This window comes from Alligator sinensis, unplaced genomic scaffold (genome assembly GCF_000455745.1).
Source record: "Alligator sinensis unplaced genomic scaffold, ASM45574v1 scaffold651_1, whole genome shotgun sequence".
Classification (NCBI taxonomy): Eukaryota; Metazoa; Chordata; order Crocodylia; family Alligatoridae; genus Alligator; species Alligator sinensis.
The window spans coordinates 803,930-822,957 of record NW_005842014.1 but is presented as its reverse complement, the minus strand read 5'-3'; the positions used below and the strand labels follow the sequence as shown (position 1 = coordinate 822,957).

The 19,028-nt window shown below is 38.6% G+C and overlaps 1 protein-coding gene across 12 annotated transcripts in view; it reads right to left on the bottom strand.

Moving 5' to 3' along the window:
• PHF20L1 (PHD finger protein 20 like 1) overlaps nucleotides 1–19,028 on the bottom strand; it is an 81,160-nt gene that overhangs the window by 38,970 nt on the left and 23,162 nt on the right. For 6 of the 12 annotated variants that reach the window (XM_014519156.2, XM_014519159.2, XM_014519161.2 and 3 more), the window contains 6 exons: nucleotides 16,881–17,088; nucleotides 16,048–16,176; nucleotides 8,213–8,295; nucleotides 4,308–4,560; nucleotides 2,048–2,227; nucleotides 1,642–1,848 (listed from right to left, as the gene is read on the bottom strand). In XM_014519156.2, the coding sequence (XP_014374642.1) occupies nucleotides 1,642–1,848; nucleotides 2,048–2,227; nucleotides 4,308–4,560; nucleotides 8,213–8,295; nucleotides 16,048–16,176; nucleotides 16,881–17,088 (1,060 nt within the window). Of the gene's footprint in view, nucleotides 1–1,641; nucleotides 1,849–2,047; nucleotides 2,228–4,307; nucleotides 4,561–6,087; nucleotides 8,296–16,047; nucleotides 16,177–16,880; nucleotides 17,089–19,028 lie in introns of those variants that run through there. The other 6 variants (XM_025202084.1, XM_014519160.2, XM_014519162.2 and 3 more) reach the window with 4 other exon arrangements.

Sequence of the window (19,028 nt, the reverse complement as noted above, 5' to 3'; positions counted from 1 at the left end):
CAGGAATGTGTAAGGGCAGATACCTTTACATAAACCAGGGGTAGGCAACCCCCGGCACAGGGGCCAGAGCGTAGTACACAATGGCATTTTCTTGGCATGTGCGTCACAGGATGGATGGCGGAGGAGCCCTAAGGGGCCCAATCCTTGTTGCTGTAGTGGCAATACAGACCCAGCTCTTTTCCTGCACAGACCAAGCTCTTCCCCTGCCATCCACTACAAGGCGTGTGGGCACCCCCCCGCCGCCAACGAACCAGACCAGGACTCCCTGGACCCAGAACAGCCACTTGAAGTCTCCCTGCTGCCTGCCGTGAGCAGCCCAGGCTCTGTGGCGAGTGGCAGAGCCCAGGCCACTGGTGGCAGGCAGCTGGGAAGTTGCAAGCAGGTGCACCGGGGTCCACAGAGCCCCAGTCCAGCTCACTGCTGGCAGTGGATCCACGCACACCTAAGGGCAGTCAGTGGGGAAGGGGTCAGGGCTGCACTGCCACAACAAAGATCAGGCCCTTTGTGGTTCCTCCACTGTCTGCCCCTGGCACGCCAACATGTTACACGACGAGGTTGCAGGTGTATTTGGCACGCTGCCCAAAAATGCTGCCAATCCCTGACGTAAAGGTAACTGAGTTGTGAATGATTATTCCATATACCATTACCGAACACTGCAATACTGAAACGCTCTGACAGTATCACACAATCTAATCTAAACACAGAACTTCAGTGCCATAAAAAGTGTAAACACATAATTAAAATTATTGCACAAACTTGCAATGACAAGATATGCCTTTTAAATGAGAATCTATAAAGCTATACCATTTCAGGGGTGTTTTTTTTAATTTTTAGTAATTTAATTCAATCAATTATCAGACCTTGTATCACACGTAAATACCACACTGCTAAACAATCCTTTTTTTAAAATAAAAAAAAAAGTTGGTAAATCTTATCCTTTGTAAAAGACTCATTTTTAGACAAAAACAGTAAGTGGAAGCGACTTTCACCAGAGTGGAAAAATCAAACAGGTCCTGAAATGTACTTTCATCCTCAAGGTGCATCAGTAGTCTTAGGATGAAAGACTCTAATGAAGTTCTCTCTCAGCATGGATCTGAATGCCTTACATGGGTCAAAGTATCCAATTCTAGCAACTTCTGGGGTACAGCCCCAAAGCATGGCTCCAGATGCATGGGTCGAAAGTTTTTATAAAATACAGGTGGGATTTTCCAAAAGTGCTTTGCTGTAATATTTCTCCCACTGAGGGAGATGGCAAAACTCCCATTGGTTTTATTATTAGAACAGAACTAAGCCAATGCCAATCGTGTCTAAATACCCTACTCTAAAAGTGTTCCTGGGTTTTCCAAAGAAGTGGGGGGAAGGGGAAATGACATTAATATCTGCTAAGGTTAAATACACATTCCTGAATTTTACATCTAAAGAGAGATAATGAATGGGAACTCCTAAACCAGTGGAATCAAAGAGCTAACGCAGTTCAAAGTTGGAAGAAGCCAGAGAATCCAAAAGGATCCCAAGAAAGCAGCAGACTTGAAAGCTTACAGCACAAAAACTATGCCTTCATTTTGCATAACAACACATGCAACACATTCATGCATACCCTACAGCTATTAACCTAACTGCTCATAAACTGAATCTCTTTACCTGACGCTGTGGTGGCTACTCTTCCATCAGTTACTGTTTTGGAAGAATGATATGTAATCATCTGAATATCTTCCTTTTCTTTACTGGGATATTCATTACGGAAAGTGGATTCTGTGGATAATGATGTTGTAACTTCCGAATTACGGCTTAAGTCAAGAGGGAGACATGGTCCACGCTTCTCAAGTGACATGTGAGCAACATCGGGTACTACATAAAAGAAAAATGTAACATTAACAAAGATATAAGGACCCAACAAACAACAGTTTGGGCTGCAGCGTTAAACAATAAATGAATAGCTTGCAGCTAGGGTTACTGAATGTTAATCTAAAGGTGAAAAAAATGTGAAAGGTCTTTTTTTTATGATTCAGTTTCTCTTATTGTTCTTTATTACATTAAAATACATTACCCTCTGACATGGATGACTGCTGATTTTGGGCACTGATGGAGAACACTTTTCCATCAGTGACTGGAGAAGGAACCTTTTCTACAGAATCATCAGGCAATGGGCAAGTGGCCAAACGCTGCGATCTTCTTCTCCGCTGGCTATGTTTGTAGGATCTAGGGGAATTCACTGGCTGTGATGGACCTAAAAAAAGATCTTTCAATGTTGACGAAGCAGAGATATCTCATAATCTTACTATAATAGTTTAAGATGGAAAGAAGGGACATGCTTTAAATAGTTCTCATCTGCAGTACTAATTACACCATGATTTGTAAGAATGGTTAAAAAGTCTGAGTATTAAGAGAATGTTAATGTTTGTGGCAGGGTTTGGGTTTTTGCTTAGCATACAAATGAAGGGATCTACTCTCCCATTGATCAAGAGGAACTCATGTAAATCTTCTATTTGTGAATTACAGGAGTCAACCCATCAAATGAAGGAGAGAACAGATCACTTACAAATGAAAGGAACAATAATATCTCAGTAAAGGAAAAGAAATTGTCACACTTATAAATATTTGAGAAAGTATGGACAGTATTAATGTAAAACTGTTAAAATAAATTCACAAAAGTAGTTCATTTTAGTTCTCATCTCCTCACTTGCTGCTGAACTGATATCAACACCGTGGTTACAGCCAGCACAAAACTAATGTCAATGCACTGCAATAACAAGAAGTCTCAACCCCAGCATTAAGAATCTCAAATGAGAGTACTGTAAATATTTTAAGGCCTGATTCATTAAAAAAATAAAACGTGATTTATGCACATTTCGTATATTGTACTTTGGGAAATGTGCTTTACCTGCACAAATACTAGTTTCGTTAATCAATTTTTTCCCTTGTCCTATCTAGAAACTTGTATGTCACGCTGAAGATTTGCAGCTGAAGGCTTACAGCTTTAAAAAAAAGAAAGAAAAAGAAAACAAGAAAAAAGAAAAAGCAAACAAGCAACAAAAATTATGTTTCTACTAAAAATTTTCAAGAGGTGGAAGCCACTACTTAGTAAACTATGAAAAGTAACATCTCTAGACAAAATGCAGATTAAGATTTTGTATTTCAAATACCAGGAAAAAAAATGTAGCTTCTGTCTAAAATAGAGAATAACCTCAAGGAAAACTACTTACCGACATCTTGGCAGCATTACAACATGCATGGACAGCAATATTTTGTGGGGAAAAGTAGTAACATGATTTAAAACCATTGATGTTTCTTGAGTGAACAGAGAACTTTTCATTTACTCATCTCCCTCCCCTACTCAATTAAAATTTGCTATGAGAAAAGATTGAGAGAGACCGTTATCTCCTGGGAGTAGGCGTGTGGCAAAAGGTGAGCGGGGGAAAGAACACAACACACACGTGGTGCAGTAGTCTTCTTCAATCCTTATTTTGCCACTGCTCTGTGAGCGAAGTGAAACAAGCCTCTGATTTACAGGAATTGTTGTTAAGTGTAGACCACAAACTTAGCTTTCAGAGAGCAAGGAAAATTTTTAAAGACATGGGTCCCAAAACAAATATGAAAAGGTTGAAAATGCTGCTCTGTCTCCCCCAAAATGTAACATATGAATATTGCAATATGCACAAAAATGTAATAAAACATTCAAGGACGATATGCAACAGATAAATTTCTCTCTTCTGCTGACCCATGATATTTCAATACTATGCAAGTTGGTTCCACATGTTTAAGAGGCTGAGTGACTAAGTTGTATTTAACAGCCTACACAATAGCTTCCCTTGCTTCCCCCCAAAAGAGAACCCTTCTTCGCTTGCACACCATAGTGTGATGAAATATCATGTAGGATGAAGGATGGTGTAGCCAACAGGTACGTTACTTCAGTCCACTGCAGGTAGAATTCCTCAGAATTGAAAAGGAAAGATCCGCAACAAAATTGCATGTCTTTTCTTTTTTAATGAATCAGGCCCTTTAAACAGAAGTGTCTAGTGTGGAGATTCAAGCTAGAGTGGAGCTTAACCATTAAAAGCTGGGACTTTCTACTGCAACAAAAGTGCCATTATCCTTTGCACCATAATTCACATACCATGTTATGTGACTTGACTTTCAGTAAGGTTGAGTTATCCCTAGTGCACACACTTACGTTTGATTTTTTTTTTTAAAAGCAAATTCATTGTAAAAGAAAAAAGCAACATTAATTTACAGTCAAAATGTTTTTTTTCTGTATATCTCTTATGACTATAAGTAATTACGGTATTTTTTAAAATGTCTGTGCTCACTAGTTTTATTTATCACAGAAGAAGGAAGCTGAGAGACCAGCGTCAAATCCTCGACTTGTATTAATTCTGGGGAAAGTGGTGATTTAGGGGGCTTTATACACCCAGAAGAATCTCCAGATTCTTGTTTGCATTTCTTGCTGCGAGCCTTTCCTGAAGACAAAGTTGAGGATAACAGTGCAGGTTTCTGAGTGTTGGCAGAACTGCTAATATCAGCTTCATTTTTTTTCTGATTTTGAGGTTTAGGTGAAATCTCCTGAATAAATAATAAGAAATTGATACTTTTATTTCAGTTTCTTCATTGTGGTTCTTGCAATCTACTTTGCTTTTTTTAAGCAACTTTAGTACTCAAAAACAAATTTTTAAACCAACAATTAACATATTTTCAATACAAATGAAAAGCTAAAATACTTTAATGTATCAAAGTAAATACTGAACAATCTGTTTTTAAAGGGACACTACCAATGACTTTCAGCATTTAGAATTTCTCTTTACCTACTATTTGCAGTATACTGGAAAAAAAACTGGAAAATAACAAAGATTATTTTCTTAGCATCTATCTAATCTCCATTTGACAAACAGTACCAAAACCATTTTCATATCTCTTGCATTTTAAGCCAACATCACCAATGGTGAAAAAATATAGCATGACCTAGAAAACACTACTGCTACAAACTAGAACTACTGTTCTTGAGGTTTTCTTGTGATCACACCAAAAAGTATATGAGCAATCAGTTTAAAAATACTCAGAGGTTTACTTCAATTTTAATGAAGAACCTGAAGAGGCTGACAGTGCCCCTTTAAGGAAGTCTTAAAACAAATGACAATCAAATTAATAGTGAGCACACACTGAACCCACTTCAGTGCTGGGAGTCTGGATTTCAACTACATTTAATGATTGTGCAAATGCATCAAGAAATCACAACTTCTAGCACTACAGGGTTAAACAGATTGCCAAGAGTAAAAAAAAAAAAAAAAAAAAACAAAAAGCCAACATAAAGATAAAATGTAGGTCAAAGAAATACTCTTTGAAAAACCATTCTATGAGGCATTTCCCATAACTGGCCAAGTTTTAACCCATGTTAATGCATGTACCAAATTATTTTGAAGCAATTCATCTGAATTCAGTGACTGACATTTCAGTTTTCAGCTAGAGGGAAGTTCTTCCTACGGGCTGAGTTATCAGTTTGAACTTGCCCAATCAGGGTAGACACTACTGCATACGAACACAGGCTCTCCTAAATCTTTATGCCAGCTATTGCTCAGGTCTCATATGCACCACGGTACTATATAAGCTAATGAAAACATCATTATGAAATCAGGAACTTGCTTCCAGAATGTGTGCACCGCTTTCTTCAGCCAGATTTCATGCCTCTCTGCTGATTTGAGGGTGTTCCCCAGTTCAGGCCTCCATCCTTCAGAGGACTGCATTTTGGTAACTGAATGACAGATTTCTGTTCCACTGGAACATGGGAGCTGCAAGTTCCAGTGGAATTACAAACACAGATGCACACACTATGTACTTAACAGGGCATCCTTGAACGCTCTAGGAGTGGCCTGCTGGAAGTACCATAGGGAAGTCCAGTGCAAAATGTTCCATTCAGTTGCCACCAGTTCCTTCCTTGAAACGGCTGATTCTACTTGTGTAAGTGCAGTTTATTCATTTAAATAAAATATTCCATGAACTGTAGAGCTATGCTGATTATGAAGGTATCACCAGAAATTAATTAGAGGCGCAACTTGTAAATAAACAATTTTATTGTTCATCTTCACATATGTGAAAGACATTACTACAGCATCCATTACTTTCAAATTACAAAGTTGTTTAAACAAGATTAAAAAATTAAATTAATATTTTGATAAGGTGCTTAACCTCTTAACAGGACAAATTAACAATAAAAAACCTTAATGAGTTAAAGTTATCATCTGAGCAGGTCTTGGTCAAAAAGAAATAACATGACATAACCCTAATACAGTTAAATAAACTACTATATCTGCATCTAAAAGGCTGAGGTTTTCGGGTTCAAGACAGTTGTAAATTAAAAAAGTTATAAATATAAATAAAATATATTTCCATCAGCACATCATATTTTTGGCTGTTGGCCTGAAGCTTTCTACGGCATTTTTGTATTATATCATTTAAAAAAAAACTCACAAGACATTTTCCCATTCAGCATTCTAGCAGTAGCAGACAGTGTCTCTCATTAAAGGCTGTCAGCTTTGCCATAGTAAAGCCTTTTTAGGGATTTATAACTCGGCCATTTTAATTTGAATTCGGACGGGAACTTGAAAAAAAAAGAGTTTTGAGGTCAGACATTTTCCCCTCCATTTCTAATCAGTTCAAGTTTTTATAGTTTGTTTTTCCTGCACTTAGAAGAAAGAGAAGAAAGAAGGAAGCCTGCTAGGTTTTTGGATGCCCTTTTTTAAAAATATTTTAAGAACTTTTGAAGCTAAAAACAAGTATTTTAAAAAATTACAATTTTCATACCATTAGCCTGTCAATGGTAAAAGTGCTCTTTGAATTTTTTATTTTTGTCTCTAAACAACAAAGGTAAAATGGAAACAGCCGAGTTATTGAAGTCTGAAAAGTTACTTCTTTTTTTTTTAATCCACTGTAGTTTATACTGCTGCATGAACAGTCTACGTAAACTGCAAAATCCCATTATTTTCAATAGGACTGTGCACATTAAAATTTACATTGTAATGATTCTTCCAGAAACATCATGCTGTCGGCCATTTCACAGTTTTTGCACACTGAAAGTATCACACACAGTAGCAAGAAATCATAGCATATTTAATATGCAAAAATTTGAGAAATGGAATATCATGTCAATACATCGTAAACCATTATGCAAAATATGAGTCAATGCATTGACACCATAGCGGCTCAGAATTAACCTTTACAGTGGCAGCATTAAAAGCAGAACCATAATGCTCCTTTGTCAGCACCCTGGATTTGAGAGAGTCTCAGATCCAATACACTGCCAATGGAAAACCACAGTAATGCAATTATATCAGACCTAAAGAACCAGTACAACTAACAAAGCATCAAAGGAAGTTTGGGGCAAGGACTGCTTAGAGAGTGTGCCGGGGCTTGAAAAGAATTTAAGTGCTCTTTTTAAGGGGGGCTGGTTTGTTTTTAACAAATATTAACATTACAAAGGAATGAAAATGAATACAAAAAAGCTCTATTAAAAGTATATTAAGGCTCTGATTTAAACCAATAAGAGCAAAAGGTGTCCAGAGTGAAGGCTGCCATTTCACCCTTAGCTTGACCTAGTGTGCTTGAGGTATTCAGCCCTTTTAATAGGCAAGATCATGCATATTTGAGATTCAAGGAATGCCTGAACACAACGGAATGAGCCAGAGATGAACTGGCAACCTTCAGTTTCTTCAAAGAAGGGAGTTTAAAAATCAGACCCTTAACATTATTTAAATTCTTTTTTGTATTTATTAAAATATACACCCTAGCAAAATGTATGGCTCATTGAACAGTTCAGAAAACACAGTCTACAACACCAATTCTTACAATATAAAAAAACAACTTCTTACAAAAGAAGTTTTGCTGGATGTCAAAAACCCTGATTCAAGCCACAAATTAAATTTGTGTAAGGGTCTTTTTCTAAACAAGTTGCTGTCATGGTTTCAGTTATAAAATTGTACACTGGGATAGAAGTCTCTTAACCATGGGTTTTTTCCGAGACTGTAAATCATGTATTAAAATTCAAGGTACTTGTGTGGTCTACAACAATTTACTTGCATCCTCTGCCAGTGCAGAGATGTAAACTTAAGAGCAAATATTTAGTTCCCTCTCTCTCTTTCTGAAGGGGCATTTTTCGTGTTACTATATCTCCATGGCACACTCCAGTGGGAACCCTGCAAAGGAAACAAACTCTACCATTTCATACCTGCTCCAGGACTGGAGCTGTTTCTTTGCTGACTTCCTTTTTTTCACCACCATCCACAACAACAGCTTTGGATGCCAACAAACCTTAAGAGAAGAGAAAAGTGGCAGAGATTTTAATTTAGAAACAGTCTGGCTTTGAGCTCACCATTTGTCATGAGGATTTACGAAGAAAAAACATGAAAGTGAAAAAAGAAAGGACTTAAAACATTTTAATCTAGAACAAGATTCCCTCCAAAGTCACTTTTACAAAGCCTGAGTTTTTGTTTAGTAGAATAAAAGTGTTGGCATCTGGCCCACAGAAGTGCTTATATTCCACCATCAGAGAGAAAAAAGGGGGTCATCAATTGTAAGGCTTTTCCCTCCCCGAAAAGCAGTGCTTCACAGCTAGACCTACACTATTAGCGTATGGGTTTATTTATTTTTTATTTTTAAGAGCTTATTTAGAGGGTACAGACAGACATAATTATATAGATATAAAAGGATAATAATAAGCTGTCACAATTTAATGTTACCTTTGCATTATTCTGTGACAATACAAGCGTAGCAAAAGCAAAGGAACTTCAACCTACTATCACTAAGGGTCAAAATAAATGTAATTTAGCCAACTTCCACTGCTACACCACCATGCAGACACAGCAGTTACATCCTAACAGCTGATGCCTGCTCCCAGGTAACAGCTCCCACCTCCCATTTTAAAGCAGCTAAAAGGTATATTTGTCCAGACCCGGAATCAGCCTCCCTTCCCTTGTAATTTGGTCTTTGCATGCTTTCCTAACAGTGCTAAGGTTTACAGCCACAGGGCTCCTATCAAAAATGTACGCTACCTATTCCCACGTCTTCAAAAGGCCCATGAAGGCACAGAGGTGATAATTCCTCCTATGCGGCACTGGTCAGGCCACAGCTGGAGTACTGCATCCAGTTCTGGGTACCGCACTTCAAGAGGGATGTGGATAACCTTGAAAGGGTCCAGGAGGGCTACTCGGATGGTTAGGGGCCTGCAGGTAAGATCCTACGAGGAGAGATTGAGGGACCTGAATCTCTTCAGCCTCAGAAAAAAGAGGCTGAGAGGGGAAATTGTGGCCATCTACAAATTCATCATGGGGGCAGCAAGGAACAGAGGATACTCTGTTTACCAGGACGCCTCTTGGAGTTACTAGGAGCAATGGCCATAAACTGACGGAAAGCAGATATTAATTAGGCATTAGGAAAAATTTCCTTATGGTGATGGTTGCCAAAATCTGGAATGGGCTTCCAAGGGAGGTGGTGCTCTCCCCTACCTTAGGGGTCTTTAAAAAGAGACTGGACAAGCACCTCTCTTGGGTTATCTGACCCCAGCGCTCTTTCCTGCCCAGGGCAGGGGGTTGAACTCAATGACCTACTAAGGTCCCTTCCAACCCTAAAATTCTATGAAATCTATAAACGAGGGGCAATCGTAAAAGGGCAGCTGGATGAAGTTATTGGAACATTCATTCTTCAATTAATGACTATCATTCTGTGATTTTTAGCAATGTGGATCTCCAAGAGAAACAGATAACCACTATGGTCTTGCTAACTGCAGTATCAGTATGTGGTGCTTCAATCACAAATCCATATGCAAGACCACTAACACTCAAATTTAAACAACCTCAAACTGCTGGCTCTTAGCCAAACACTAAGTGGGCGCATCGACACGTGTCATTAATACACAGCAATATATTCCAGAGCTTATTGCTTCTGGGAAGCTCCCAGGGCCGCCATCTGCACATGCGTCTGGACCACAGCACACTGAGCTGGGCTGGAGCAGCCTGCCAACCTGGAGCTGCTCCAACCAGGCGCAATGTGCTGCAGAGGGGCTGGCTAGGGCACGAAGGTACTTCAGTGCAGGACTAGCTGGCAGGCAGCCCCTGTACTGAAATACCCTCGTGTGACAGGCGGGTCAGCAACTACAAAAATGCTGCTGTGCACAAAAAAACTCCACAGCAGGTTAGTACTTGTATTTACAAGTACCACCCTGCTGCAGAGTTTATTAGTTTCCTGCACCCTAAGAGGGGTGCACATGTAGATGCTGAGATGTTTACCAACTAGGGTGGCCATCATAGAGACACTCCAGTTTTCTGCTACTCTGCCCTCTATTGATACGAAACCCAACGCCAGTTTCGTATCGATAGAAGACAGAGGACAACCGGACTGTCCTCTATGATGGCCACCCTATTACCAATTGATAGCTTAGAAATATTTCAGAAGAAGCCTGAATGAGAACAAAATTCCGACATTACATTTATGTAGGTATAAAAGGCATGTCTCACCATCATGAGTTCTGAAGAGAAGTAGAAACCAGTTGTCTGGTGACTATTCCTAACAAATTAAGAGCGGGGAGAACAAAACATCTGCTCTTTTCCACTGCCTGATCCCTCCCTTTTTTGTTTGTAGCATGCTGTTGTTTTACGCTATAAGCTAGTTATTACAAGTTTCTGTTTCCATACCTGACTGTAATGCCCAGAGCAAACTTGTTTTAGTGAATTTAAGAATATTTTCAGGGGCATAGGCAGATAAGGATCTTTGGGTAAATGTGATACCTTTGATTAGACCAACGAACAAGTTGGAAAAAATTGTTCTATGCAAGATTTTGGGTACAAACACCTTTCTTCAGGTAGTGAGAGACAGTCAGACTCTTGAATTGTACATCTTGAATTGAAGCCAATGTTCTGCTTATGTTAATTTAAAAAAATATTTCCCATAAATATATATAACAAATATGGCATAAATAGTGTTAGGAATATAACACCGTTGCCTCTAGTCAGTCCTTGTGGGAAATAAAAAATCAATAGCAGGTCTAATGGAATGCTATCCGATTTGCTGGAGGACATGTCCTAAACAGTTGCCATGAGGAAAACCCAGTTTGCTAATTAATAACACTTTGGGAATAACATGCTAAATTGCTTGGGAGGCTAATTAATTTTCCATGGAATATAGTAGCAGTACTTTATAAACTGTGCCATTTCGAATATCCAGTGCTTATTTGGAATCAGAAGTTTGGGTAGAGGCGATATCTTTTATTCGACCAATCAAATATTTGTAAAAAAAAGTCTTTATTTGCAAGCTTTTGGGTATACTCACCCTTGCAAATACAGTTTATTTTCTTTTTGCAAATATCTAGTTGGTCAAATAAAAGTAATCACCTCGACCCAGAGTTATGATTCCTTTTGCCTGTAGACACCTTGTATCCCTGAAACAATGATTATTAGTGCACTTGTGATTTGTTGTCTTCAGCAGTCCCTCGCAGCCAAGGATGACTGTAACTTGTAATTGCAGCTCTTCAGAAGTTAATATGCATCTCCTTGAATCTTTGCACAAGCACACGGCGACCAGCTTCCATAGCCATTACATCACATCATGTGCTTGTGCAATGATTCAAGGAGACGCATATTAACTTGCATGTGGCTCCAGAGCCACAGGTTGGCCGCTGCTGTCTTAGGAGGTAGCTGCTGCTCCCACCATTAAATGGTAGGAGATGGATTTTTTCAGCCTGTTTTTTCCAGGAACTTTATTGCCTCCTTTAGCTTGGACATTAGGCAGGTTTGAACAGATTTAGGTCTTTTCACGTCAACGTTAGTTGATGGTATTTCTAGATAAAGTAAGCCCTTGGACAGACATGAGTTAACCTGTGGCAAGTCAAGCTGTTCCAGTTTTAGAAAAAGCTGTAAACATGTGACACAACCCTTAAACTGGTTTAACCAGCTTTCAATAGTGGCAGATTCACTCCTAGATGAATTTGGGTTAAGGTTCTGGACAGATGAACAAGTTATCACGAGGTAACCTAGGGTTTGAATTTATGGCATGTCAGCTACTCTGTAGTAATTGCCCATATGCATATGCTGTCCTTACAATAAGCATAAGGTAGCTTGCTCCTCAGTAAAAATAAAGTAAGTTACGTTGCATTTATTGTGGTGTAAGAGTGTGCACCAGGACAGTTAGCACAGAGTGGCTGATAGGATACATGTTTTAATAGCTTGTCTGCCCATACTTAAATTGGTTAGACTTTCAAATGACTACCTTGCAGTACAGAGACTACCTGTTTCCCATGCTTTTAAATGTATAACTTGTATATGAACAGTCTGGTTTGCTCATGTTTCTAGCTCATCCTGTCTGTTCGTGTGTCCAAACTTGCGAGTTCCTTCATGACACAGTTTTGAAATACTTACTGGTGTGAAACACCAACACGAGATGTTTACTGTGGAGCTGACTAATTAGCTCCGCAGTAAACATCTCAGCCAACTAAATTCTTTTATTTCCCATAAAGCTGCATTCTGTCCATCTGATCACTAGAGACATTTAAGACAAAAACGCAGGCTATAATTAATATTCAAATGTAAAAGTACATCTACTTTTACAGTTTATTTCACCATCTGATATTTCATGGTTTCATAGTTTCTAGGGTCGGAAGGAACCTGAACAGATCATCAAGTCTGACCCCCTGCCCTGGGCAGGAACAAGTGCTGGGATCATAATACCCCAGCCAGATATCTATCCAACCTCCTCTTGAAGACCCCCAAGATAGGGGAGAGCATCACCTCCCTTGGGAACCTGGCAGCCCTAACCGTAAAGTCAAGCCTGAGGCTGCTCTCAATCAATTTGTGGCCGTTATCCCAGGTGGTGTCCGAGGGAACAGAGCCTCACCTATTTCAGTGCAGTCAAGTATGATATTGTCTTCTGTTTATGACTTCAGATGGAACCAAAGATCCATGAATACTATAAAAATCCTTTTTAATGAAAGCATAAGTCAGAAGAAAGCATATTTGGAGTTTTTTTATAAAAGAAGTCCGATTATTAAAGGCATCAGACATGGTAATACCATCTGTTCACCAACCATGCTTTTGCTTTTTTTGTCATGATCTCTTTCAACACTGCCCTTACTTTTATTAGGGAAAGGACTCAGTAGGCCATTAGCAAATTAGTTTTCAAGTCCTGCTTTACTTGGCTTGAACTGAGATCTCTCCAAACACCCTCCTAGCAGTAGACTGTTAGCACCTGAATCTTCAACCCAATCATGTACTCCCTTCCCTCTAACAAGATCCCCTACATAGCTCTTAAGGGGAAGTTGATGGAATAACATCTATTTATTGGAGCATCTCAGTTTAGCAGCTACAATGCTTTATTATTTCCTCAGGTTCACTCTGCTTGGTATATCAGCACAACCCAACACCTCTGCCTTCAGTCAGGAAGTGAAGGCTGAGGCTTGAGACATAAGCATAATTTTAAAAGGATTAATTGTTAGCAAAGGCATCACAGTTTTCATCTTTAAAGTGCCCTAAGTACATTAGTTCATCAGTAGACACTATAATCACAGAAATCTAGAAATAGTTATGGAAAGAAAATATGAATTTTAAAACAGTTTAACCACAATAGAAGATCATACATGTTAATCTGGAATTGATTGAAAGCTTAACTTAAAACCATTCTTAAGACACTTCAAAAAGTAAGAACTAGCATATATTGAAAAGGTCTTGAAAAATTAATTAACCTATTCATTCAAGCAAATGGGAACTAACCTTTGGCAAGTGAGTGAGCACCAATGGTTGGAGCATGAAATTCACTAGACTGAGCTAATGAAACTGATTGGTTAATAAGTCTCACATTTCTGTTATTGCTCCAATGAGAACATGGAATCGCTCCTTCTCAACAAAAGGAGCATTGCCTCCAGAAATGCAGAATGAATGGTCTTCAGTTGCTGCTAATCATAGGATTCCAAGCACCAATGGAAGGAAACTCGCACCACTCTGGTCTGTTTCAGTGTTACTATCAACATCTGGACAGCAATCAAAATCGGCCAAAAATAAGTATACTTTTAGTCTGGTACAGCTTAGGGCATCAAAGAGTCACCACACATTGAGGCACAATACTGAAACTCTTTCATCCTTTAGCAGCTAACAAGCATGGCAAGGCACTTGTGTGGAGAAAAACAAAATTAGGGCATTCATACACATGGGGGGGCGGCGACGGAGACGAATGGACATGTTTTAATTAGCCCCCTAATTAAAGTGCCTGGAGCACCTCATATCAGTGTCCCTGCGCTTCAAAATGGTGGTGGGGGCACTTTAGCTAAAGCTTGAACAAGCTTTAAGTAAAGCACCTCCCACCACCATTTTGAAGCATGGAGACGCCGATACACAAGATGCGGGGGGCTGCTGGAGTGCGATAATTGCCATGTTCCAGCAGACTCAAGTAATTGGAATTGAGCAAATTCCAGTGAATCAGAGCAGCCTCCACAGTCATGTAATAGGCACCCTGTGCAACACCTATTAGCTAAGCTTAACACAAAACAAAAACCTTCGCTCTGCGTCTGAAGACAGCATCCTTCCAAATACTTACAGACTGATGGTTCTGGCCTTTTTCATATTAGGTTCTGTTAGTCTTCTGGTTACTAACAGAGCCCAAAACATTTAACCTTATGCACAACCAATACACTAAACTGAACACACACAATTACTTCTTAGAGAAAGTCATAACAACATAAATAAGGAAAAAAGGAGAGTCGGGTTCACAACTTACTCTTGCATTCTAACAGTTCTGCCTAGTCCACACTAAAGAAGTTTGGTATATAATTAAACGATTTTCCCTCTGTGATTTAAATCTAGTTTACCATCGCTCTGCTAGCAAACAACTAATTCTTCTACAACAATAGCTAGTCACATTTCAAAGCAAGTTCTATGAATTTTCACAAGTAGCTAATATAGAAAAAAAAATAGATGTTCAAAGTATACCACAGGATAGTCTACCACAGCGGTTCAATACGGTTTACAAACACTGAGAACTGAACAAGATCATTGAGCAGCATTACTTCTAGTTAAGCAAAAATGTCACAACCCAGGCACAAGTCTATTTGCCCATCCAGCACAAGAGAATTGGCTAAGGGGGAAGTTACAATGCTGTTGATTAGGGGGGCGGAAACTACAGGAGGTTTAAAATGGTTTGCCCAGACTTACAAACAAAAATCTTTGGCAAAATTTGGAACACAATTTGCATTTCAATTCTCTCAATTATTAGACCAGTCACCTAATATTCCACATCCTGCTATGACAGTTTATTTTATTACTGTGTGCATGGTTCCCTGGAATGACTATGAGTCATTACTGCTTTTAAATGTGAAAATATACTTTTTTTGAACTTCTAAAATCCCTTGCAATGGCATGGCATTGGCAGTGCCTTGAATTCCCTTGTTTTTGAACTGTGATATACTGTACGGTATTACTGGCTTTGTAATATGGTCTGTGGTTGTAGTGAATGAAGGATAGAGTGGATGACTTTTAGGACTCTGGATAAATGGCTGCCTGTGAACAAGAAAAATGGACTTTATAGCCCCAAAGCCTAGTGGCCCTTTCCAGTGCTTTAGTACTCAAGCTTTCTAAAAAAATCCCTTTATAATATAATCTTCTAGAAACCACCTTACTTTAAGACAAACTGGGACAGAGTACTTAGCTGTCTCCAAAGGGAATGCTATTGCTACTCTGCCAATTTACTGGCAGTCGCATAGTATACCATAAGCCCATGGCCATGCGCAGAGCCCGTGCATGTTCAATTCTCACCCAAAATAAAGGAGAGAACTAGACAAGAGATGAGGCTATTATAATGAACGCACCTGCTCAAAAAATAGGTCTATTCAGAAAGGTCAAGTCACTGAACTAAAAACCTAGGTCAAAACACAGACTTCAAACTGTGAAGCGCACTAAAGTTTCCAATAGCAAAGACTAACAAAAAATAACACCTTTACTATAGCACCTATGTACAAGGATAAGCAGTTGGACATGATAAAGAGTAGTGTTAATTTCAATTTAAAAAAAAAAAAAAAAGATAGTTTACCAGTGATCTTGTTAAGACGAGCTCTCTTTGCCTGAAATGAGTTGCCTAGACTACTTTTCCTCTTGTGCGATAATGTGCTCTCTGCTTGCACAAAGGCCATCTTTGGAACATCCACTACAGGAAATCCTACTTTTAACAAAAAAAAGACATGGAAGAGTGCATCTATAAATTCATGTTATAAGCATTTCTTAGCAACAGTAAAGATATTTTACAATGTATTTTTCATTGAAAAGTTAGCACAATGTGTCATAATTAGCCACTTTTTTCTTTGTGATTATTCAAAATAAAAATTCCAAATACGAAAACTGACAGGAGCATGAATTCAACTATTAGCTGAAAATTTCCTTAAAAATTAAGAACTGTTAACAAAATGTGACAAGTTCTCTGTTAAGTGGATACTGCTGTTGTTTAAATGAACGTAAAGATTTATATATCTAAAACTAAAAATCTTGAGAACCCCTGCAATATGAAGCCACTTATATGCACTACAAATATTGTTTTAAAATTACCCATAAGCTACCATTATAGCCAAGCACCTTATGGATTTGTTTAAACTAAAATTCTAAAGGAAAAACTGACCAGAAAATCTCAGGGTGAACCTTTTAAGCACAGCTAAGACAATCAGGAAGAAGACATTTGCACTTAAAATCAAACTGATTAACATTATTCCAGTCTTCTGAATCGATAACTATATAAAGAATGCGTCTCCTTCACAGGTAATACTATTTTGTAATATATACAATAGGGATTCTGAGGTTGTGAATAACTGATGGACAGAAAGAACATATGGCCTATTTGCAATCTTTTGGAAAAGCAGCATTAGCAATTAGTACCAAATGGCTCACTGGATGTTGGCTCCTCTTCCTTTTTCTGGACTTCTTGTATGATTGCAGAAGTTGAGGTTTCTTCCTTCTTTGAAGGTACTTTTAGCCATTTTCTCTCCTCTTTATCTTTATTGCTGTTTGCACTGGTCCGAGGTTTACTTCCAGCTTTAGTTTTGGCAGCCGCTGCTGCAGCAGCTTTGACCAAAGCTATCCAATCCTTCAAAAAGGGGAAAAAAAGGTGGGGGGAACATTAGTAGCCATTTGAGAGTCAACTAGCATCCATCTATAAATAAAGTCCAATTCATCCCTGCAGAAATGATCATGTATATTTGTGTTTAGTTTCGGCTATTATGGAAAAAGTCAGCCAACCATATTTCCCACATTGCCTACATATTGTACATAAACTCAAATGTATTCCCAGAACACTATGTGGATATTACAAAAAATGAATTTGCTGTATTATTAGCTTTTCAAGGACTTTTGTTCCCTAGTAACTAATCTATATTTCCTAGAGAAATACAGGCTGCTGAAATATTAATACCTTTTCATGCTGCTTCCAGGTGTAACCTACACTGTCCTCAGTGTTTGAAAAGGAAAAGAACTACACAAAACATGAATAGGAGATTTCTCCTTAGTTCAAACTGATAATCAAGTAAGATCCTGAAGTGATAACTCTTATACAGCCTGCAAGGATTGCTGGAGTAATGGCAGATCCTATTTTTACTGTGATATACTTTGCAAGCTTCATCCGATAATCTCAAAAGGCTCTACAAACAACAATTACATTTATAATCCACCTTCAAGGTAGTAAAAGATTATCCCCATTTTGCAGATGGGTAAACTGAATCATACACTATGTATGACTTGCACTTGTCCCCAGAGTAAACAACAGCAGATGCTAGGTGTCTTGACTCCTAATGCCCTCTCTTCCTACTACTCTGAAGGTCTACATCATTTGTACAAACATCAGGTAGCAGGGAATTTCACGAGGATTACAGGTTATATGTAGAAACAAAAAAGCCCAACAATCACAGTATTCACCCCAAGGAATATTTTAAAATTATAAACATATTAAAAGAAAAGCATCATCCATTATCGATCATGAAGGCTTGGCTTCATGCATATATCCTGGTACATTTAGACTGCACTGTCAAATATACACTTCTGAAATGCCTAAGGTAAGGACAACAATTTCCTCTATGCTTTTGGAGCCAACACCTATAAGAGGTGTCTTCATCCAGTGCAGACATGCTGCAATTTATACAGGATTGTTTCCTTACTACCATATTATGAGCAAAGTAAACAGAAGTTCCCTGCTACCAGTCAGTGTACTTTGCTCCTTTGTAAACCAAACAATCCTGGTCCTTTAAATCCCTTTTCACATGGAACCATGTTTGTCCTATAATTCCTGCTACTTTTCCCCATCACTATTCTGAGGCCTATTCTTTGTGCCTTCTTTAAAGGCAAGAGGAGGATATTACTTCAGTTTATACGAATGCATTATATTCATATTTTTCCCCTCTCTTTCCCCATACCTAACATTTTATTCACATTTTTCCCACTGCTTTTCACTAAGTGTATTTCTAGGAGAAGAGATGCAACAAAATCAGCTAGACATGTATCCTTAATTTAATGTGTGAGCCCCCAACTGCTTCAAACTGTGCTTTCTGAGAAGGCAAATGTTTCTCTTTTCACTAACGCATTAAATTTGCTTCCCCTGTTTTAATTCTTCTGGGGCTGCCAAGAAATATTGATTAGGCAGGTATCTATCTACCAGTCTGGGCTGAATATTTACTGGACGCTCACCTGCACAGATTACTTATATAGCAGCAACTAAAAGCAAGGCACCACGCACACCCCCAAATAAAAACAAAATCCTTGTCTCAAACTGTATGCAACATAAATCTCTGCTAAACTAATCTACAGAATTAGTTGCAAAAGTATAGACATCTGGAGCTTCTGCGAGACACATTGTGGCCATCTTTGCCCAATCCCAAAATAGCAGAAATCCTTCACTTAGTCCAAGATGCTTGGACAACAACATCATTTATACAATACTAGACAATCATACCTTATAGAAAGGGGAAATAAACAATTTCTCCCCCACACATTCCATCATCTAAGAAAAATAAATGATAAAAAAAAGCAAGGGAAAGA